At 39.5% G+C, this 24,392-nt stretch overlaps 1 protein-coding gene across 1 annotated transcript; it reads right to left on the bottom strand.

Annotated features, from left to right (window-relative positions):
- Window positions 1-2,885: 2,885 nt before the first annotated feature.
- LOC103457767 (serine/threonine-protein kinase PDIK1L) lies at window positions 2,886-13,588 on the bottom strand. Its single transcript, XM_008398153.2, has 4 exons — window positions 13,299-13,588; window positions 12,202-12,975; window positions 8,296-8,521; window positions 2,886-3,321 (listed from the first exon to the last, which is right to left on the bottom strand). The coding sequence occupies exons 2-4, from the start codon at window positions 12,958-12,960 to the stop codon at window positions 3,083-3,085; spliced, it is 1,224 nt and encodes a 407-aa protein (XP_008396375.1). The 5' UTR covers window positions 12,961-12,975; window positions 13,299-13,588; the 3' UTR covers window positions 2,886-3,082.
- Window positions 13,589-24,392: the final 10,804 nt, after the last annotated feature.

Raw genomic sequence — 24,392 nt, 5'->3', positions numbered from 1 at the left:
AACATCTTAAAGCTGCAGTATGCAACTTTTATAATCTAGTTTTTTGTACATATTTGCTAACCTGTCAAGACGGCATGAGACAGATAATCAATTAAAAAAAATGTGGTCCGACTGCCATCTGCAGAAAAACATCGCCCCCGACCAGAATCAACCAATCATAGCTAGGAGGGTGTTTGTGCTGCTAGTCATGCTTGTGTGTGTGCTGCTCACATCCTCCCCCTCACTCCATGCTTACGCTATAGCTAGTTCTCTACAGCAGAACATGTCGTCGATGCTAAGGCTAGTTAGCATGGCTTCAGATAATGGCACATAAACAGTTGTCCTGTGAGGATGAGTTGTTTCTCCATCATAAGCACATTTAGCAGCAAGTACAATCACTTGTCCTTACTGATTGCTTCTGTTTTAACAAATATGTAAAAGCTTCTTACTAAGATGACATACTTCAGCTTTAATCCAACAGAGAATCTGTGGCAGAGATATAAAAAATTGATCCATCCAACCTGACTGAACTTGTTTTGCAGAGAGGAATGGACTGTAGTTGAGACAGACGCCAACAGGCCTGCAGCTCTGACTGCTGTTAAAGATGGCCGTTCAAAATATGGATGGAGGAAAATACACGTTTCAGCATAAAAAAAAGAAATGAAAACCATTTATCATTTTCCTCTCTGTGTTAAAAGTCAGAGCTGATTCCTCCTGGTCTCATTTATCCCAGTCATAAAAACTGCCACAATTCATGAGTCAGTAACTACGTCAAATTACCGTGGACATGAATAATTTACTAAACAATTATTTTACTGTTTTAATGAGATGTTAATGCTCCCTTGCTGCAGTGCATCAGGAATAACTTTACCTGTCAGAGGGCGGGGCTTCACTTTGCTCTTCAACAGTATTGGGTGGAAATAGACTTGCTCTGGATGCCAGCCAATCAGATCTTAGCATCTATGTTATGAGCCAAAGTGTTTTATGAAGGTTTAAATTAAGTGTACCGCAGCAGTAAAAGCATGGAATAATTCAGTGATTAATCATCTAAACTTTTCACAAATTTCACTTTAAATTATACGTTTAAAAGATTAAATAAATATGGATGATTATTATGTTGTTGAAACGTGTAAGATACTGACCGGTCATAATGTCTCAACAGAAACCCGCTTAAAGTAAAAAAAGATCAAACTTTGCTGAAAGTTTCTTCACCGGGGGAAAGTTTCCACATTGACGGTTCGCCGGACGAGTTTCTTGCTGTAATCTCTCTCGCTGTCCAGACTGGCCAGCTGTAAATGGATGCCTTCCTAATGCAATTTCAATCTTGAGTAATGGGGCATAAGAGCCCTTGGCAAGTACAGATTAGTCAAATTAAGTTGGCGCGTCCTACAGACGTTCTCTTTAGCTCTGTGTTCCCCACTAATGGAATCCCTTCATGCAGCTCAGTGAAGATTTGACTTTTTTTTTTCTTTTTTTTTTACGGTTTGAGGAGTTTGTAATGCTGGAATGTTGAGCTTTAAAAAAAATGCTACATTGTGGGTGTGCACTGTAAATAATACTAGCAGAGGTAATAATATTAATCTTTATTTAAATTACATTTCATTTAAAAACACAAGTCATTTCAGGCTTTGAAGAAAGAAAATAAAGGTTTACATTGAAGGACTGAGACTGATGACCCGTAATAAATGCTGTGGGTGTCGGGCCGATCGAATCAGGACCAATCCTGAACCCGGGTTTTAATTTCCTGTTCGCAGCAGGACAGTTTATCAGTAACATGACTAAGCCTTTTGCTACTTGCTCTTTGACTTTTTATCACATACACAAAAATACTCACACTGTACAAGAAGGAGACGACTTTTAAAAAATCCTCCTTATCACACAAACACGTTAAAAAACATTCAAGCAATATTTTAAAAAGCAAAACGCTTAATGTATCTGGACACTTACTCTGTAAACACCTTAAAAGTATTTATTTTTAATTCAATAGGGACGCACCAGTCAGGCCTTGGATTGTACCAATTTAATTTTTGCATAACAAAACTAAATTATTAAGAGCTTCAAATTGTATATATATATATATATATATATATATATATATTAAAATTACTTCAAATCTCTAAAGACAGCAGAAATGGTGGTAGTTCAGAATGTGATGCATTTTTTTTAAATATGGGGGAAAAGCTACAAAAATGTAAGTATTTCACCTGCCTACGGAAGGCCAGAAGTGCCAGAATCTAGTATATTTTTAAGTACAGTAAATAAACTATTTAAATTACATGGTGAATAAATTCATCAGATGAATTAATTATCTTAAATATGTCAAATTTATTTTGAACGTTCATTTGAAATTAAGTGACCAACTGATTGGTCTGCAGTTCAGCTGATGTGCTAACGGGCGATAACGCTCTGAAACAATGTCATCCAGCAACACGAACCCTGAATCAAAGCTGCTGTAGAGATGGTCTAATTAATAATGACTCACTTTGGTTTTTAGAGCAGGACTCATAGTAACAATAAGCTTAGGTAAATCAGATCTCACCACCCAGGAATACAATTCATAATCTATTTCAAAGTGAGTTTAAATTGTAGCACAAATATGTATTTATTTAATTACAAATTTATTCATAGTAGTGTTGCACTTCCGATCCACCAGAGGCAGTGAAGGAAGAAATTTGTTTTTTGTTTTTTTAAAGTTGTTGGGTTCTTCTCTAGTCTCTAAATTTTCTTAACTTTTAAAACTAAAGAAAAAAAAATCAGCAAAACATGCCCAGCTTATTTCCAGATATACCCTTTTACAAGTTAAAAATACAAATTTCATAAGCATATTTAACAAGGAATGCTACATTGAAGTGTAATGGAAATATGACGGCAAAAACATTTTTTTTTTTTTTTTTAATTTCAGCTACTTTTTTTTTTAATAGCAGGTGAAACAAAACTCATTAAGACCTTAAATGAAGCAGAGGACCAACATACCACTGAGTGTTTTAGTATCACGTTCCCATAGCATAGCCTTCAAACGTTCTGGTTCAGGCAGTACAGGAACAGCTGCAGTCGGAACGCGCCACGTTTGGTTTCGCCAAGCCGTTCCCGTCTCTAGGGTCCGTCAGTGGGAGTCGTCTCTCAAAGCGGAGCGCACCCTGGCCTCCATCTGGTCCGCCGAGGGCCGGGCATCCGGGTTCAAGGCCAGCATGTCCAAAAGCAGGGCACACACGGACGGACCGGGAGGAGGCGGCAGCGGCGGCGCCCTCTTAAACTTCATAGGGATGCACAGCTGGAGGTCGGCGTTCTCCCACAGAGCCTCCCCCAGGGGCATCAGCCACCGGCCCTTACACACGTAGGCACCTGGATGACGGCACATTCAGGAAAGTCAGCTTAGACGCTGGAGATAACTAGCAGTGGCTAACACACACACACACACACACACACATACTGTGTGTATATATATATATATATATATATATATATATATTATTTTAGTCAACAGCTGAAGTCTGTGTTTTCATGACAAAGCCTCCATAGATATATATTTTTCAGAGAACTGCTGCCCTGGATTATCAGGAGTCTACTTTTTTTTGTTAGTTTAAATACACCCAGTACCTTAGCCAAAGTTCCCAAATAAATGGATGCTGCCAATGCATTCTTAAAGCAAAACAAAACAAATAAAATCCCTCATATAAGCAATTATTAGCACTGAAGACTTAACCAAATTAAATTTGAAGTCTAAAATTAAGATTTAAAAGACTTTGGATGATTTTAAGCAGAAATGCTGTCTTTACATCGGATTGTGTCGTTTCCAGACAAACCTCATAAACTGATGAAAAAACCAAAACCCTGGTGATCCATTTTAGATTTCCCAAGACTACAGCCATAGTAACAGAAAAAAACTGAAGTGTAACAAGAAAAAGCTGTTTATTTTTATGAATTGTAATACTTTCATGTACAAACAGAGCAGAGAAGCATTTACCAAAGAGCCAAAAGGTGTTTCATTATATACAACATGAAAAGAAGAAATGTTTCTGGCAGCAGGGATGCAGTTCTTTGTCAATATCCAATCATATTTGATCTTGTACTTACAAAAATCAATAGGATTCATTTCACAGTTATGTCAATGACTCAATCATACTTTACTGTGATCACAGTACACAGCGGGTGTCTGAGATCTGGGTCACTTGTTTGGGAAAAGGCCAGCACTGGAACTCACACTGAACATTTCCCATTTTGTCCCATTATAACCACACAGCTCAGCGTCATGAAGTTGAAGATGTGGGGAAGTTTAATGCAAAGTGAAGTTAGAGAATGAGAAACCAAGCTTTGTTTTTCATTTTAAGATTTTTTTAAAAGTTTTTTTCCCCCCCAAAGGAACAAGAAAATAGCTGCTTTTCCATTTACAAATCATTTTTTTATGAATTTGACACATTTCCATTGAGCAAATATATTTTAGAAATTCCAAGTTTTTTGCTACAAAAATGTTTGCGCTAGGATGAGATGGGTTCTGTTCGTCATATCGAAATTAGAAAGCTGCAACTGAAAAACTGTCCGCGTCGTACGAGTCACATGATCAACTGGATGTTACTACAAGAAGAAAAAAGACAAAGAAGTCGATGACAGGCAGTGGTCGGAGGATGGTGGTGTGGTGAGTTTAACAATTTATCGCGTGACCAAACTTGTTCACATGTGACTGCCGTTACGTTTCGGATTTAATGGAAACACTATCGCGAAATTGTGTTTCTCCAACAATAGCGGAATCTCAACAAAGTTTTGTGCACTTTTGTATTGGAAGCACAGCTAGTGGCCAAGAGATAAAACCCATAAAATAGAACTGCAATGGGTGCGAATACTTACTTTTGTTAATCCGCTGGAAGAACTTGAGCAAACGCCCTCTTTTTAATTTTTTCCCCCGTATAAAGCAAAACAAACTTCTTGCTCTTAGCAGTAGATAAGATAAGACTAATAACTTGAATTRMTCATTTGTCATGGAGTTTGTCTGGACAACGTTGATTAAATGACAAAAATCTGTAGATTAACGAAGATTAAAACAAGCGCCATTTGCATTGTCAACACATACCCGTTTTGAAAATGAAGGTAGATTATCCATGAGGGTAATTAAGAAGGCATCAACTGGTGCTTAATCACAGGGTTAGAACTCCTGAGCTGTGCAGTTGTTCCAGTCTTTCAACTGGGTTTTAATCACCAAAAATGAACCCAATGCCGGATGTGAAGTGTTCTGGTTCTTTGTGTAAAGTTAGTTATTTAATTAATTGAGGTTTAAAGGAACAAAAACCTGAGGTTGTGTTTAGGTTTTTAAGCAGGTTCCACCCACTATTGTGTCGTCAAATAAATTGTGCATTTAGAGAAAGAATGAAGCTAAGTTAACGGACCCTTTTATATGACCATTACAGTTCTTTAAAAAAAAAAAAAAGAAAGAAGAAAGAAGGTAAGAAAAAGAAAAAAGGCCATAAAAATGTCCACTCTTTCTGCGCTTGAAAGCCTGTATTAGTGTTTCTACTGAGGCTAAAAATAAAACTTTGTCTTTGGACTTTTGTGCCGTTTAGAGTTTGAAGAGGAAAACTGTTTGATTTTGATTTTCTTCTTTTGAATCTAACTTAAGCGAAGTATCAAAATTATCACAAATCATAGCAATAAACAAAGTATATATATTTTTAATGTTTTTAGGTATTTTTTCAACCAAGTACTCTACATATTAGCAGGAGTTAATTATGTTCCTCAATAGGAATGGGCCGACATGAGATTCAGCCAATTTCAGTCACAATTTAAACAAAAATGTGTAATATAATTTCATAAAGCATTTGCAGACAGATATCACCAGATTTAACTAGTGATATAACATGGCTGTCCAACATAAGACCTTAGTAAAACTATATCCAAGGTTCCTAAATGTAGTTTTAATAGTAAAGGAGATGAAGGAATGAGAGTTTCCATAGATCAAGATAATCCTGGAAAAATAAAGGTTTCTTGCCTTTTCTTCAATTAAGTGAAGAACGTTAGAGTATCTTCTACATAGTAATGATAGGAAATGCCTGTAAAGCACTCAAAATAAGCTGAAAATGATACATGTACTACAGAAATAATAGGGGCCAAATGCAAAACCTTGAGGTACACCACAGTGAAATGGATTAGGACACAACCTGTAACTAGAAACAGAAAGAAAAAACAAAGACTGATCATTCTAAACTCATACAGTAACCTCAAGTTAGTGAGAATTTAACAGAACTTCTCAATGTTTATCCAGTCATGTTTGCTTTTGTTTTGAAGGCTGAAGTTTTCCAGTTGGGTCCGTCGCAACAACAAACTTCGCTGGACAATAAAATTGTCCCAGAAATTACTGAGATAAATGATAATTTATTTTGAGACCATATTCAATTAATATAGTAATAATAATGGTTTATTAATGCAAGAATACTCAGTAATTTTTTATTTAATTGAATCTCTAAAGAATATTTAATACTGAAATTGGAAAACATTTTTAGTAGCCAAAATAAATAAAACAATGGAAACAAGTCTTAATAAGCAAAATTGCATTTAAAATTGCATTTAAAAAAAGATCTTTTAGCTTACTTCGTACTGCGTGTCAAACGTTTGCAGCCAGCTTTTCAATGATTTTAAAGCGTCTCTAATGAAAATTATTGCACTCCATTTAATTTATCATGCAATTAATTGATTTATTGCTTGCAGTGACAGGCTTCAGGTTGAATGAATCAGGGTTACCAATACCAAACAAAGTTAAGATTTACTATGACCAAAGAATGTCAAATATCTGATCCAGATCCCATATTTTCTCCCAGCATACAAAAAAAAACAATAAGAAAAAAAAGCAGTCATATCTCTGTCATGCTGCTTCTCTGCATCGCCTCACTGACAGTATGGCTACTGGGGCTAATTCCACTTAGCCGTTTTAAAGCATCTACTGAGCTCCGTTTCTCCCTGCGACAGCAGCCCCTTTTCACTCAGCTAAATGAAGTATCAGTGACTCAGGGAGGTCCGCAGGCACTAAACTCCGGCGTAATGGTTCCACATCCCCCACCCCGGCAGGAGCCGTTTTTTGAAAATAAAATGAGACATTTGTATTACGGCCATTTCATTACTCCGTGACAGCGGAGAGCGGAGGCAGAGCCGAGCCCGGCGCGCTGGGGCGTTAAGACGCGTCGCGGCTGCGCTGGGTTCTGACAGCACGACGGGACCGAGGGAGGCGGTTTGAAATCTCAGCGGCACACAGAAGATATACGGGAGGAGATTTCACTCATGATGAGCCTGACTCAGATTTGGGAAGCAGAATGCAGCGGCTGAGGAAAAGCCATGAAAAGTTTTGTTTGTAAAAAATAAAACATCCAAATAACTGACAGCTAATGTGACTTCATGACAGTTTTATGATAGTAATATTATGAAAGTACTACACCGTTTTAAAGAGCGGGAACTTTGAGTCATTTTGACAAGAAATAAATAAACCAGAAGAGTACAAAAAAATAAAAAAGACTCACACTCCAGTTTCTCTGAACATAATTGAAAGAAGCTTGTGGCCTAGCGCTGTCGTCATGTTTTTAAAATTAAGTCGAGGCAAATCTGGCCCATAATGCACTGCGAGACCTGCATTGTTGGCCCGTCCTCCCACATTTAGCGGCAACCAAACTACAGACTGGGATAATAAATGATAGCTTTTTTTCCCTAAACCCAGTTCCTTAAGGGCAACTGTCTGGAAAAACACAAACATGGACAAAGATGCTGGCATAAGGTAAGATAAGGTCATTTTATTATATAGCACATTTTCAGCAGTTGTGTATATGGGGGACAACTGAAATAAAAATTTTAAAGCTTTAGCTCACTAATGTAGGCTGAGACTGTTGTCTATATTAATAAAGGAGCGATATAGTGACAACTTCCTGAAAGCAGAGCTTCTTAAAGAAACAGAAGCCCAATTTCAAGATGTTAAATCACAAAGTAAAATTTCAAAAGTCATATTTAATATATGTATATATTTTTACAACTTAAGTTAACAGTTGATTGTGTTATGAAATGGCACTAAGTGCCTGGAAAACACATAGGACTGCCCCTTACATGCAGTCTGTATGATGGACAGCTGGAGCAGGAGCTGTCGGCTTGTGTTATGAACTCCGGCTGCTATAATCCATATCAACAAGTAGATAGTAGAAATCATCATTCATCTCTTTGCCATTTAGATGGGACTGCACCCTTCCACGGATGATGAATGTATGATGTATAGCATCAGACATTTTTAATATGCAGCAGTTTGTTTAATCAAACCTGATTCGGGGTGATGCGTCACCAACCCCAGACACTCACCCAGCTGCTCCTGCGTCGTCCCCTCCTCCACGAAGGTGATCCTTTCCAAGACGGCCCAGAACAGCACACCCAGGGAGAAGATGTCCGCCTGGGCCGTGTAGCTCAGCCCGCCCCACACCTCGGGGGCCATGTAGAAGTCGGAGCCGCACGTGGACGAGAAGTGCTGCCGGCACCGCTCGCCGTTCGCCACGGCGCCGCTCATCTTGCTCAGGCCGAAATCCGCCACCTTGATGAGATTTGATGCAGACAGATGTGGAAAAAAAGAAAAGGGGGGAAAAAAACATGCGTTTGACATTTGAGATGAGTTCTGCACAAAGTGCAATGTGAGAGGAGTCATGTTTGAACTGATGCCTTGTTTTCTGACACATTGGTTGCCAGAGAAACCAGAGACAGTAAAGTTTAAAGGGGCACCGTTACACGTTTTCCAGGCAATGCGTGTTATAAAAATGGCACTGTCAATTAAATATGTCATCTTCAGTTGTTATAAAAATGCTATATATACATAAATAAAAATGCTGTGTAGATATAAAATATCACTTAAAAAATGTTTTACTTCCCGATTCAGAGCCTAGAAATTGGGTCTGTGACTCTTTAAGAAGCTCCACTTTCAGGAAGTTATCACAACATGGCTCCTCTATTAACCCTTTAACAATGTTTTTTTTTTACCAGCGTTGCACTGAGAAGTATCTTGCATAATGAGCTTAGCCGATGCTCAGTTCCACCAGGTGTTTGCTAATTGTAGCTGGCTAGTCTGAAGGAGCTGAGTGGGGGAGTCACAGGAGAGGGCTGCTCTGTGAGGCAGAAGCTTGGAAACTGCAGCGAAGAGGAGGAGCTACACCTGAAAGGCGGAGCTAGGTACACCCAAATGTTTTACACTGCACTATGGTTGCCATGGGAGATTAAAGGATTCCTTTAACATGCATGAAAGAATCAAAGCAAATCTCCAGGTATGTTTTTGATGAAGGAACAATATAACATGATGTAAAGCTCAAAAAAGTCAATTTTACATGGTACTGCCCCTTTAAAGCTGGGATTTGTGTGTGACTGGAAGAGAGCGGTACATGCAGTAACCCCCGGTGTGTGTGTGTGTGTGTGTGTGTGTGTGTGGGGGGGGGGGCACGATCAATACAAACAATCAAAACATAAACGACAAGTCACGGCAAACCACCTATGAAGCCTGCTGGTAATCACTGATCAATATTTCAGACTGACCACGCGTCCCCCCGCCACCTCTAGTCCTCTGGGTTCAATCAATTCAGTTCAGCAAATCACCGAGCCAAAGAAACGCGCAAAAGTCTTCATTCAAGACTCCATTTCTTTCTGCTGCACCGAGTCCAGACTTTTTAAAAGTTGCTTGGAGTAAATGTCTAACATCAAGCTTTCTGAAGGGCTGGCACAGATTCTCCCCTCGTAACAAACTAATTCTACAATTTGTTTGCTTTTCCGTCTAAATCTACTAATTATTCAGCTGTTAAAGACATGATTATAAACTCAAGGGTGATGGATTTCTAATATCCTCTGATTAACACAGAAAACACACTTTAAGCTCGAGTTCATCTCTTATAGTTTGCTCTTTAAAGAGTGGCTTTTATTTATTTACTTATTTTAGAGCAGACAGTGTAGAAATGCAAAGGACTGGAGAGAAAATGAGACAAGTCTACATGATAAAATTAAGTATTTAGGAAGGATTGAAAACATTTGAGCACAATAATATCCATACAAAAAGTGTACACATTTTCTAAACCTTCTTCGTTTTGCCACATGAACAATCACTAATTGCACACACATAGTCATATTATACAATAGAAAATGATGCGTCTGAAACTGGATTCTGCCTCCATGACCAACTTTGGTCTCTGCTAAAGAAAAGCATCCCCACAGCATGCTGCTGCCACCACCATGTGTTACAGTTTGGATAGTGTGTTCAGGGGGAAATGCTGTGTTTTCTACCACACTGACTTGAATGTAGAGAAGAAAAAAGTTCTTCCACAAAAGTGAAAATTTGTGTTTGTAATGTGATAAAAAAAAAAAGAGGAAGGGACATTAACTTTTTTCACTTTTGCAAGGTGGTGTGGTTAAATATGGATAACAGTTTTACAGATATTACTTCAACTTTTTGTTTTTTTTACATCATCATTCCTCCTGGAGAGAATCAATGCATCGATTCTCCAGGAGTTTGTCTGTTTTTCTTACTGAATGCCAAACGTGCCAAAGTTTCAACTCAAATGCTTCATTACTCTTAATAGGTTTTATTGAATATCTCTGGCTTTGATGACCGATGATGGACCCTCGCCTCAGGGAAACACTGAAGGACATTTTTCACTGGCCCTGATGGTTTACAGATCAAGCGATTAGTTGAGGAGTGGCAGCATAATCATAATCAAGACAAACTGCTAATTGCGCCTCTTACCCAGAGTGCTAAACCCGACACAAGAACACACAGAGTGTCCTTTCCAAGACGGATGTCTGAGACGATGGTTTGCTCAAGAAAGAGCGTTTTTGTAGCTGATTAATTAAGGAGTTTTTTTCTTCTTTTTTTTTAAGAATGTTTCTGAGCATTAGGCTCAGTATGTTTTTCAGTATGTCTTATTCAATTCAAGCAGTTGGACCATTTGTGTATCTTTACCTATAGAACCTTTTCACATTTTATCGATTTAACCCAAGAAGCAGCTGAGAGAACTGTGGGGAAACTGCTGACAGCCCCCCAAGCGTTCCCATTTTTCCAGTCTGCATCAAGCTATATGTGGTGGAAAACTAATCCGTCACATCAACCTGAACAATCCCCACGGTAATCTGGGGAATACCTCACATCAGAACATATCAACGTACTAACATGGACCAGTCAAAGTCCCGACTCAAAACTGCGAATTTGTAGCAGCGTTGATGTTTAAAGACACTCCATCACATTAAAAAAACCTGAGTTAAACATCAAATTTGTGTTGCATTTCCTAAAAACTACTAGATTTCGAGAAGACATCTGTCACAATAACTGAATTAATTACATGACATCATAAAATGAGCTCCATAATTTGCATTTAGGATGAGGATGATTAGTATTGTCTGAAGTGCAAATTTTGCTTATGAACGTTGTCCAGTCAACAGGCAATACATTTGCACTCGACCCATGATTGACACCAAAAAGCTAGCTTTTTTTTTTTGCTGACATTTTTGCTAGCAAAAAGCTAGTTTTAAGACTTTAAAGCTAGCTTTTAAAATACAGTTAACAGCTAGCTTTAAAGCTAAATAGTCCTGCCTGAACTAAATTTAAGACCTATGATTAATGTATTTAAGGCTGAACTATTTTTTTTCATATTAATGTAAGATAGTTTAAGGCTTTAATTTTAGATGTATGAATTCAAGAGTTGAAGGACGTCTGAACACTTTGGTTTTATTTATTATTATTTTGGTCAGTGATTTACATGCATTTAAGGCCCACCTTCATACTTTTTAATTCAGTCTAGGTAGGCCTTAATTTTATATGAAATTAAGACTTTCTAAGGATGGCCGGACACCCTGGTTTTATTTAACATTTTTGGTCGTTTTATTTACTTATCTTGGATATTTAAAATATCTTCCAGTTCCAGTGTTAAGTGTTCCTTACAAAATTAAAGTTTAATGATCTCTGGGAGTTCAAACTGGTATAGTAACTGCTATTACTAGAAAATTGTCTGAAACTCCTTCAAAGTCGCTGTAACACAGACCTCTACAGGAGATGCTTCCTGCCCACAGCAATCACCATCTAAAACTCTTTGAAGAATCTTGAATAATTTGAGTTACAACAACAATTAATTTCCCCCTTGGGATCAATAAAGTACTTTTGAATTAAGAGAACAAACAATATCAACGTGTATTGCAGTAAGTTCCGGAAATCTATGATCGTGACGGACCACAAATTGATGACCTGACCTTGATAACGGGGCCTTTGGGCGTCACGCAGACCAGGACGTTGTCCGGCTTCAGGTCTCGGTGGGTGATGCCCAAGGCGTGCAGGAAGGCCATGGCGCTGCAGAGCTGCAGCACCACGCTGTGGTTGCGGTCGGCGTCCGGGGGTCTAGAGAGCAGGTACTGGTTCAGGTCACCTCCATCACAGTACTCCATGACCAGCCACAGGGCCAGGCAGCGCAGAGATCCAGCCTGCTCTGCTTCCTCCTCCTCCTCCTCCAACTCTCTCTGGGCTGACCTCTTCATGGCTCGGCTCGGAGGTCGCTGCGGGGTCAAGGAATCAGAACTAGTCGATTTCCTCCCCTCCTCAGATTTTTTTCTACCCAGCACCGTGTTGGTCTTGTCCTGAAGTCTGGAAGCAGAGTTCGTCCTCCTCGGGGTGTTCAACAAGCTCTTGCTTCTACAACCTTTCTGCGGGTTCACCACACTCCCCTTGAGCACGGTCTCCACAAGTCGCAGGGGGAGTTTTCCAGGTTTGAGGGGCTTCAGGCTCCTGGATCCGGTCTGAAGGAGGCAGCTGTGCAGAGCAATGACGTTGACATGGTTCTTGGCGGTGGCTCTCATGGCCCACAGCTCCTGCAGGTAGAGCTCAATGCATTCTGGGTTGCTGCAGGGCAGCCGTTTAATAGCCACCCTGTGTCCCGTTTTGGCCATGTGGCCCTCAAACACAACACCATAGCTGCCCCTACCCACCTCCCTGTCCAAGGTGTATAACTCCTCCATGTTTCAGCAAGCAGCCTGACATCAAGAAGAAACAGAACAACTCATGTTAGGTAGACAAGAAACGACTCAACGACTTTTTACTTTATTTAGCTATAAAAACACACCTGAAACGACACAAAGAGCGACCAAACATCTAAAATAACCTCAAACTATGACATTACGCTAAGGTGAAAACCAAAACAAATCTCTTTAAACTTTTTTAAAGTTAGTAGGAAAGAAATTGAAAGTATAAACAGTGATTTAAACATTTCAGTTCAACTTCCTGACATGTTTAACATAGCGCTGTGAAAACGGGAAGCGTTTCTACCTTTTTTTTTTTTTTATCATTTCCGACTTACCCACACGGCCGCAGTTAGTCTTAGAAACTCCAAAAACGTAGCCGATATAAGTTACAGGGCGTCCCAAGCAACATTAATCCGCATTTGTTTCGGTTTAATCCTCAATGATCAACCGAAATGGAGATGAAAAAACCAAACTGAAGAAACAAACAAAAAAAACTTCCGAGCTCTCATTCAGAACGTCCCGCTTTGCTTCAACGTCTACTGTGATTGGCTGCTTACTTCCGATCGTGAGTTCTGATTGGCTACCATTCGAATTCTCGAGGCCACATATACACAGCGATCCTATTGGTCACAGGCTGCTTCTGTCTATAAACACATGAAGATGCAACATAATAAAATACTTTCTAGTTTCATATTAGTACATTGCAAAAACATATTCAAACACATTACGTAGTTATGAAGTGAAAATAAATAGAATTAATACCGTTAAATGTGACGCAGGTTTCAAGCACAAAGACCCGTGTACCTTTAAATATCGACTTCCGGCGCGTCCTCAACTAAACTCAAGCGTTTCCGGAGAGACTGCTGCGTTTCCGATACATTAATAAATTTCATTATACTCGAGTTTCATTTCAGAAATAAATGACAAAAATATAAAGTTTTCTTAACAATATGCTATTTCTTTTTTCGGCGTGCCAGTCTGATGTATGGCGCTCACTGAAGCCTCAATAGAAGATCTATATTCTCAAATTTTAAAAAGATTTAAAAAGAATGTTATTGCTTGAATCAACTTGGTAGTGCGCTGGCTTTTAAAATCCAACAGAACTGTGATTTATAACTTTGCTGCATCGGGAGACAAATGTTTGAAGTTTTGTCATTTTACTCTGCAAAACAAAAGAAAACTTTTGATTATGGATCATTTTCATTTCTTTCTTCTTTTTTTTTCTTCTTTTGCTTGATGAAGAGGGTGCCTGCAAACCCTAACGAGCTGCTGCACCTGCATGGCTGATTGGCAGGGGGGGAATGCCATAACATGAGAGCAATAGAATAATGGAAGAAATTATTAAATGGTAAATCAACCTTCAAGTGTGGCAGATATATTTGTTTCCAGTCGACTCAGCTGGCCAAAAGTTTGAAGAATGTACAAACAAAATGGAACGCGGAAACTTCTAGATCATGAGGAATATAGTCTGGGAAGCACAAAGCTGAACATGCAGCACAAGAACCGGAACACAAATGGACAGATCTGAGTCAACGTGAAAGAAATCGACTGAAGGAAATGTAATTTGTGAACCAAAAAAAAAAGAAAAAAAGGTTGTTTCAATGAAATGAAACAAAGAAAGATGACAGCCTGAAGAAAACATTGGGGATGAAGTTGTTTCTTAACACTTTGGCTTTGCCACCAACAAGGCATTGAAACATTTCCATCAACTTCATAACAAGACCGGCAACGAGTCCAGATCTTAATCCAGCTGAGAATTTATGGCAGGAACTCAAATAAGAACTGGGCCAGACAAGACTTCTTTTCAGTTTCTTATTTAGCACTTTTTTCCTTGCTGTTTGCTTTTTGTACTTTAAGAATATGCTGTAAATTCCTTACTTTTTATTTCCACTTTACCTGTGAAAGTTTCCATGTTTGATGTCCCTGTAAAAGCACCAGATACTCTGTCTATTTGACATTTTTTGAGGGCCGAAACTAAAAAAACTTGAACATTTTATTTATTTATTTATTACTTTTAACTAGCTCAGCCATTGCCTTTCTATGCAGTGCCACTCAGTTCTCATCTCCCTTCTCTTTTCCGTCTGGAATTTCTCCCATTAAGGTGAATTTTTCCGATAGAATTTCAAACGGGCCAATCAACGAACAGAAGCAGAAGTTGTAAATGACGACTTCGATTTTCTGCGCTGTTTCAGAACTTCTTCTCTGTGAGATGTTTGTAAAACACGTTGTGAAAGCGCTATTGTGATGACTTCCTGAAGGCGGAGTTTCAGAAAGAGCAAACATTTCCTAAAGGGACAAAGGCCCAATTTCAGAGCATTAAATTATAAAGTCACATTTCTTTTAAGTCATTTCTGATACTTTAACAACTGAAGGTAACATAGTTGATTACTAGTGCCTGGTTGAACACTACGTGCCGGGAAACACTATACTTCTTTAACTCACATTATTAGAGCTGGTGCTTTTCCTACACAGCAAATTTGGAAGTGTTCCATCAACTCCTATAGAGTTAATTCAACACTTTGATAGTGTCTATATTGGTCCACTCTGGATGGTGTAGAAGTTACACTTTTGAAAGTGTTATTTGTGATAGAGTTGAATCAACACTCACAGTAGTTGAAATCAAACACACTTCAGTGTTAATCTACACAACACTAGTGTATATTGTCAAAAGTTAACACTATAAATGTGTTAATCTAACACAGAAGTGTAAAGAATAGAACAATGTAGAAATCTGAGTTTTAAAATTCTACTGGCAGAGTGTACTGTGGTGGCACAGGTTAAGCACAACCCACCTATGGAGGCTCTACTTTTCAATGCGGCTGTCGTGGGTTTGCTTCCCAGTCTTCCCCTTCTCTCATTACCCACTTTTATGTCAATTCACTACAAAATAAAAGCCACTAGAGCAAATAAAACTTTATTAAAAATAATGGCGGTCTATAATGTCCAAATTCACTTAAAAAACATTAGATGCTACTTGAATATACACAAAGCAACACAAGTAGAAGTTTAAATGTACTTTTATTTCAAACAAGCTCAACACATAAATCAGCACTGGTTTGCAATAAATAAATAAATGAAAGAAAAATGAAAGAAATCACACAATATGGCAATGTGGCACAATGTATGCTTTTCACACATCTCATTAGAAACTTGCTCGTCATAAGGCCTGTAATAAACCAAGTCCGTGACAGAAAAAACATAAAATGAATCTGCTCTCTCATTAATACAATATGCATTGAAATGATCATCAAAATAAAGAGTGTCCATTTTACAAGTCAAAATGAAAGCTTGCTCGTCAAGTACAATGATGTTTGTGATTTTTCTGAACATAGGAATTTCTGTTTCAGTTCCAGTACAAACATACCAATCTGATATTTGATTCCATAGTTTTTCACCCAATTAGTGGTTGACACTTCACCATATATGCTTACGTTTAAAGCATGACTTAAAACCTGACTTGCATTTAAGCAATTGATATTTCTTTTTTCACTGGAACAAACTCAAATCTCTGATAATCAAAATTTTCCCACTGGGAAGCTAGTTGTCTATGTTGTTTAACCAATGCTTTTGTGATATTTTTGAAATTCTTTACTGATCTTTTAAAAAAATTATGTTTCGCCTCAAATCTCATGCACCATACATGAAGGAGTGGACCTATTTTTCGAATACAACGTGGATAATGTAGCATGAAATGTTGCTTTGGAATCAGTCTTTTCTGTGGAAACAAAGATCTAAATATCTTGTGGTGGTCCTTCATAAAGTGCTTCAAACAGTAAGTCATACCAGTAGTTACAATGGGTGAAAACACAATATTCACAATCTGAATCAAGAGGAGCAGCAGATTCCAATAAGAGTTATTTCTTTCCAACACATCACCAAAAATAAGAGGGGTGTTTCTCACAAGACACCAAGACTGAATTGCATTTAGGCTTAGACTGTTGCTAGCCTCATCCATTTTGAACCCACTAGGTCTATTTTTCCTCTCAATATAACCATAGTTGAAACTTTGAATCCTCTGTGACAACAATTCCAAAGAAATATACTTCTGGTTGACAAGGTAATGAAAGACAAGTTTGAGTTCATATTGTACTACACCTTCAAGTAAATCATGTATTATGTCCACAGCATAATTGTCAGAAGTGTGGAAAAATTGCAATGTATTGAGTAAGCATGTTTTTTTGACACCAAATATTGAAACTAACAAAGGATTTTCCTGTAGAGCTGCACAATGTTCTGCATGCATTTCCATCCATCCATTTTCTGCTGCTTATCCAGGGACGGGTCGCGGGGGCAGCAGCTTCAGAAGGGAGGCCCAGACTTCCCTCTCCCCAGCCACTTCTTCCAGCTCCTCCGGGGGAATCCCAAGGCGTTCCCAGGCCAGCCAAGAGACATAGTGCTGGGTCTTCCCCGAGGCCTCCTCCCGGTGGGATGTGCCCGGAACACCTCACCAGGGAGGCGTCCAGGAGGCATCCTGACCAGATGCCCGAGCCACCTCAACTGGCTCCTCTTGACGTGGAGGAGCAGCGGCTCTACTTTGAGTCCCTCCCGGATGACCGAGCTTCTCACCCTCTCTCTAAGGGAGAGCCCAGCCACCCTGTGGAGGAAACCCATTTCGGCCGCTTGTATCCGTGATCTTGTTCTTTCGGTCATGACCCAAAGCTCATGACCATAGATGAGGGTGAGAACGTAGATCGACCGGTAAATTGAGAGCTTCGCTTTTTGACTTAGCTCTCTCTTCACCACGACGGACCGGTACAGCGCCCATTTCACGGCAGACGCTGCCCCAATCCGCCTGTCGATCTCCTGCTCCATTCTTCCCTCATTCGTGAACAAGATCCCCAGATACTTAAACTCCTCCACTTGAGGCAGGACGACCCCCCTGACCCGGAGAAGGCACTCTACCCTTTTCCGGCTCAAGACCATGACCTCGGATTTGGAGACACTGAGCCTCATTCCAGCCGCTTCACACTCGGCTGCGAACTGTTCCAGCGAGAACTGCAGATCATGATTTGATGAAGTCAACAGAACCACATCATCTGCAAAAAGCCAAAATGCGATCTTAAGGCCACCAAGACGATCCCCTCAACACCTCGGCTGCACCTAGAAATTCTGTCCATGAAAGTAATGAACAGAATTTGTGACAAAGGGGCCATTGTTTAAATGAATGTATAGAAGTTGTTGAGCGAATCATGATGGTTAATACTGAAGATGAAGTGTGACTTGAAGAGCTCATCAAAATGAGCATAAAAATATGCTAAAACTTACCTCATAACGAACGATGTTGGCTCCAGACACGACTACGAGACTGCTGTCCCAGCTCTTTGGGCAAACCCCTCACAGTTAGAATTGACAGAGCAGGTTTGAAATCAGCACCAGAGTAGGGCTGCTTAAGATTAACTCTTTGGAACACTAGCAACTCCTTTGGGAAACTAACACTCATGTTGTTGAATTAGCGTCAACAAGTGTTGGATTGATGCTGTATTTTTAATGTACAACACTTACACTGGAAATCTGACACTTCCGAATTTGCTGTGTACCGTTGAAAGGATTTCCGCAAGTCTTCCTATGTGTTGATATATTCCATAAAATACCAATAAAACACATTTAAGTTCATGATTGGAACGTGATAAAACACATAAAGAAAATTCAAGGGCTGTGGATACTTTTTCATGGCGCGATACCATTTCTTTGACATACAAAAAAAAAAAACACCCGAGGAGATTAGAGTATATCTCGCTAACAGCGAGGAGGATAAAACTCTCTCTGACTCAGTTCTGTATGGAGGGTTTTTTTTTTTATCACAAAACAAAACACACTCACTCACTCACACACACATTGCGTAGCTGCTGTTTGGGGTACTGACTGGTGAAGGAACAACAACAAGGGCGATGACAGTTACCAGCACGTAGCGTAGCATCGTGCGCGAGCCTAACAGGAAACGTCGTGATTCACCGAGCAGGAGTCGCCTTTGATGAGGGCGGTGATGGGATCTGCGGCTTTTATCAGCACTGCCGGTTAGGAATACTCTTCATTACTTGAGGATGATGGAATCAGTCACACTTCACTTGCATTTTATCTCAAAGCAGATGCCCTTTATGCTATCATCATATCTCACTCGCGTTGAAAGCGTTACTTTTTCTTTTCTTTTTTTTTTTTGGTGGCAGATGTACGGTAAAGGATCAGAAAGCTACTGAGTTGAGGAAGGAGAGACAAAATTTGATTTAACTAACTGAACAGAGATTTCACAGGTGCTGGGGGGAAAAAAGCTGTGGATGAGCTCAATGAGAATTATAGTTGTAATCACCTCTGTTTTCAGACTAATGGCGCTTTCTGTGGGGGCTTTGCATGCTAATCAAGTAGCGCGCCAATAGGAAGGGGCAAGAGTAATTATTTTCGTGATTGAGGTCAGAACCCTCGCGTTTAATCCCCAGGTCTATCCCGAGCTCCCCGGCACGCAAACAGCAGTAAATATTTTCACAGAACAACGTGAAAACACTCACTTCCACAGTAAACAGGGACTATCTTCCTCAGAAAGACACATTTCCATGAGAAAGACAAGCTTTCCACCGACATAATACTCGTATTAAGTTTGGGCTCTTGAATGTTTTTTTTTTTTTTTTTTTTTACATAAACTTCCAGTTATTGGTAAATTATTATTGGTTTATTGCGTATTTCCTCTAATCTACACAAGGTCAGAAGTATAAATACAGATTTTGGTCAACATCAACAGCCTCTTCACCTATTCTTGTTCACGCCCACATAGTGAGGAATACACTGCCAACAGCGACACACCCAACTTGGCTAAAACTGAACCAGATATTAACCACATAGAGTGAACCTTGACAACACAGTTGGGACTTATTTTATGGTCCGGCGACGAATTCAGGAGAGCATTCGTTTCTACCGCCAGTTGGAGTCTCACTGGGAAGGTAGAGTTTAACCCAATCGATCAACTTAGCTTCATGCTAGTGCCACAACAAACAGGACACACCGACTGTGGCTGTGTTTCCATTACAATTACACGCTAAACTTTGTCAATATTCCGCTACGTCCGAAAAGTGTACAATTTCTTAATTAAATAAGAAACAATTAAAATCAGACGTGAATTAGTTTGTTCACACAACAAGTCATTAAAAAAACTTGCCAACTACTTCCTGTCATCGTCTTCTTCATGGTTTGCGCCAGTGAGTAACATCTGTTGTTGATCACGTGACTCGTGTGATGTGAAAAAAGTGTTTCCATTGCAGTTTTGCAAGATACGCCAATTTTGATAGGACTAAAAAAAAAAAACACCACCTCATCCTATAGTGCCAAAATTTTTATTGAAAAACATTGTTTTATTTTATTTTATTTTTAGAAATTTGAATGTTTCCATTGAGCAAATGTATTTTCTGAATGTCAAATTGCTCAATTACATGGTGAATGGAAACGGAGCTATTATTGTTCGAACTGAATCCGGTTGTTCCCGTATAACCGTACTGTACCATCTGGACCATGAATGGTGCCGTACGGATTGGTCGCACGGGCCGTTTCATTATAAAAACTGTGAAAATGAGACATTGGTGTATGTTCAGAATAAAAATTAAAAATTACATGACAAGAGTTGGCCTACAGGAAAAGTTGAATCTATCGGACAGCGAGGAGCAAAAATGGTTTTATTTATATTGTGCAAAGGTTCCGTTTCAAATGTTTCTATGTGCCAGTGGAAAGGCGGAATGAAAAGGCAGGTTATGTAACAGGCTCCACATACACAGACATGATGCGCTGCAGTATGTCTTGCTGAACGCTTACACTCTGAAATAAAAGTTCCCCCAAAGTGCCGACTGGTTGACGCTGCAGTTTTCCCGATCGAGGAGTAATTCTTCTTTTCTGTGAAATTGACTTCTTCGGATGGAAATGTGGCCCTCCTTTCCTTGGAACAAAAGAAAAATTCATTTTCTGTCCCGTTGTTAATAACAATCGGCTTTATCTTGACAGATGAAAGCCCGGGCGGTCCATAAACCACACTATGGATCGCTCGCTGAGTTTCACATCAGTGGATTTGATTGTGCGGCGAGGCTGTAAAACACATCAGTCGGATGAGAATGAAGAGGGGAACACGGGGCTCTCGGATGCGGCTGTCTGTTAAGAGTTGCAGGAATAGTCAACAGGAAGCTCACGATCCGTCAGCCGACCATTTCTTAACCCGCTCCTCCATCAACGCAATAAAAAAAAAAAAACAGAGAAAGCTTACTTTCTGGTTCACTTTGCTCTTTATTTTCATAATGTCAGAAGGGGGATTTAGTTGTCTTTTTTTTCCAGTTTCTTCATCTATTATAGGAACAATTAAGTTCTGATTTAAGTATTTGTAGGTGATGAGGTCTCATTATTGAAAACAGAATTCATTACAGGGAAATCTCTTGGGGCAGATGAAACAGAAGTTTTTATCTATATTCTTTCTTAGCAGTGAAAGCTCGAATTTTCTCGTTTTTTTTTTTTGCAAAAAAGATGCATTTCTTTTTTTTTTGTAAAAAAAAAGAAAAGAAATGCATCATTTCATGTTTAAAAAAAGAGGGAAAAAAACACTGTGACTTCCTGTTTTGTGCATGAAAGAGATAAATTGTGCCGTTTTATTCCTAGAAATCGATAAATGCTTATTGTTTCCCATAGCTTTAACGAGGCGGCGTGGCTGCTTCTCGCAGCAGCTACACTTTTCTATTGGGGCTATTTATGCGTCTAATCCTCTCATGTTGTTATTAAATGACAAAAAGTCATTTTCCTTGCTACTGGAAGGGGCTGAGCTCATCTCCGTGATGCAAATAATTTACACAGCACACTGTTTGCAAAAAATATTCAAACCCCATCAGCTTTTTCACATCTTGTCACGTTACAAACAAAAGTTGATGTATTTTGTGGGGATTTCGCTTCTTAGATCAACACAAATTGAACACTTTAAATAAATAATCTCAGTTGTGTTGTATTCGGCCCGAATTTGCTTTGATACCCTTCATTGACTGCCCTCTTCCTTGACTCCCCCACTCAGCTCCTTCAGACTAGCCAGCAGTCATTAGCAAACACCTGGTGGAATTGTGCATCTGCTCAGCTCATTATAGGAGCTACTTATCAATGAAACGGTAGTAAAACGTTGTTAACGGGTTAATAGAGGAGCCGTGTTGTGGTGACTTCCTGAAGGCGGAGTTTCAGAAAGAGCGGGAGTTTTTAAAGAGACAGAGGCCCAATTTCAAGGCGTTAAATTGTGAAGTAAAAGTTCTACATTTACATATGTGGAGAGAAGAAGAGAGAGAGAGAAAGAAGTGTTATGACAACTGAAGGAAAATTAGGCAATATGTTTGCACTATGTCCCTGGACAACAAATTACTGCCCCTTTAATCTCAGTATAAATGCAGCTGCAAAAATCTGGCCTTAATGAAAGAGAGACGAAGAGAAAGACATAGTTGAAAGAAAGACATTAGAAGTTGTTATTGTCATCTGACACAAGAAAAGTAGGAGGCTCAGCCAAAATGTGCAAAAGGATTCTCTAAGTGTTTTGCCTACCAGCAGCATCCTGAGTGTGGCACTTCCCATCGTTATCGTGAGACATGGTGCTGGTATCATCATGGTGTCAAATCTTTGTGGTTGTAAAATGACAAAATCTTGAAAAAAACTTATGCTTTTGCAATGTACTTTTTGTCTACCTAATAACAGATTTGCGCTAAAGTTTCAAAGGGATTTCCATAATCCTTTTGATGAAATATTCAACGGTTCGGTTTCTATTCCTGATTCAATTCATGTTTTCTTCATGCTCAAAAGAGCTCTATCGAACAGTCGCACGAATGCTAACACCAGACGCTTCAGCGTCAAGGTTTTGTAAAGTTAAGCATAACCGTCCCTTTCATCGAGGCAATCACTGCCGCTGGCCCGCCAGAGGAGCGTTTATGTACACTAGACAGCTGGTGGATGGCTGCGATATCAACGACAGACAGGCCTAGCTGGGGCCGCTTGTGCCTCTGGGCTGCTTATCTCCGCTTCACCATGGGCTCGATTCATCCATCACTATCAGACCTCACACAGGTTCCCATGACCAGGCTTTCACACCTTCACAGGGGGCCGAGGCTATCTGCAGCTCAAGATGAGAAAACAGTTGAAGCGTTGAACTTCGACACCGTGAAAGTAGGTTTTGGCGAGGGGCTTTGTTGTTATGGAGGACGTAATTGTTGTAACACCTATTGGCTGCTGATCTGTGAAAGCGGGTGGCAGATAAGAATCATAGCTTCATACGCAACGCATCAGCCCAGATGAGAAGGTTTCCATGAGAGTGCAATGAACAGGATGGATTCCTAAACTTTTTAATTATTATTATTTAATGTGTAAAAGTGGTGCTTGTTTCAGGATGTTCTCATCAGTGGATGGGCAGATAGTAGGCAGTAACCCAGAATCAGAATTTTGGTCGCAAAACACTAATCAGGATCAAGTTCAATTGTGTGTGAAACAAAGACTTTTTTAAACATTTGTTAAACCATCCATCATCTTGGCTAAAAGATTGGTTAGAAAACCTTCATACAAAACAGCTACTTTGTCTTTTTATCATGCAATATTGTTTACTATGCAGTCCTTGATGAAATAAACTTCAATTGACTTGATCATGGGACACCCATGTATCCATCTCCTTGGTAACACTCGGCTGCTCCTCGGAGAGGTCCCAAAAAGTTCCCCAACGTACTTAGATATTTTTCACGAGTTACAGGTTACATTCAGTCTGTAGTTTGCAAATTGTGGCTGAGGGAGAAAAATAGGTTGTGATTAATTAGATTAGTGGCCTGCTTTTCTAGCAGAGGCTAGCCTACCAAAATTGCCCCAAGAGGGCATTGACAACTCATCCGTTGGACATAAAAGAATCAAGGACATCTGAAGCACTGCAGGCGTCACTTGATTGAGTTAAGACCAGATGTCATGATTCAACAAGAAGGGGAGTGGGCAAAAATTACCTCCATGGAAGCTCTCTGACCAAGAGGAACACAAAGGTTTCACATTTCCCCTCAAAAATCACGTGACACATGCCTTTTTAGAAGGTGTGTGAAGAAAAGCTAATTTGAAAATTTTGGACTGGCCTTTTACAAAATTTGGGCTTAACCTTTGTATGTAGAAATGGGGTCCAACCGACCCCACACATGTAAAACTTGTATCATTTACCATAGTCCTCTATGTTTGCCTCAGTCCTCGCACGCACCAGGGTTAAATCTGATTGAGGTATCGTGGCATGACCTTTAACCTTCTGTTAGTGTTCAAAAACCTTTTAAAGCACCTGACAATTCTGCCAAAAAGAGTGGGGGAGAATGCTTAATGCCAGATGTTCATGTGAAGAGTTATTAGCTTTAGCTTTGCTAGCTTTAAGTAGGTAGTTAATTCTTTTTCACATAGGGCCATGCCGATTTAAATAACCTTTTTTCGTT

Source organism: Poecilia reticulata, linkage group LG21 (assembly GCF_000633615.1).
Source record: "Poecilia reticulata strain Guanapo linkage group LG21, Guppy_female_1.0+MT, whole genome shotgun sequence".
NCBI classification, from domain to species: Eukaryota; Metazoa; Chordata; class Actinopteri; order Cyprinodontiformes; family Poeciliidae; genus Poecilia; species Poecilia reticulata.
Note: the sequence above shows the minus strand (reverse complement) of the source record. Positions and strands in the feature narration are given on the sequence as shown.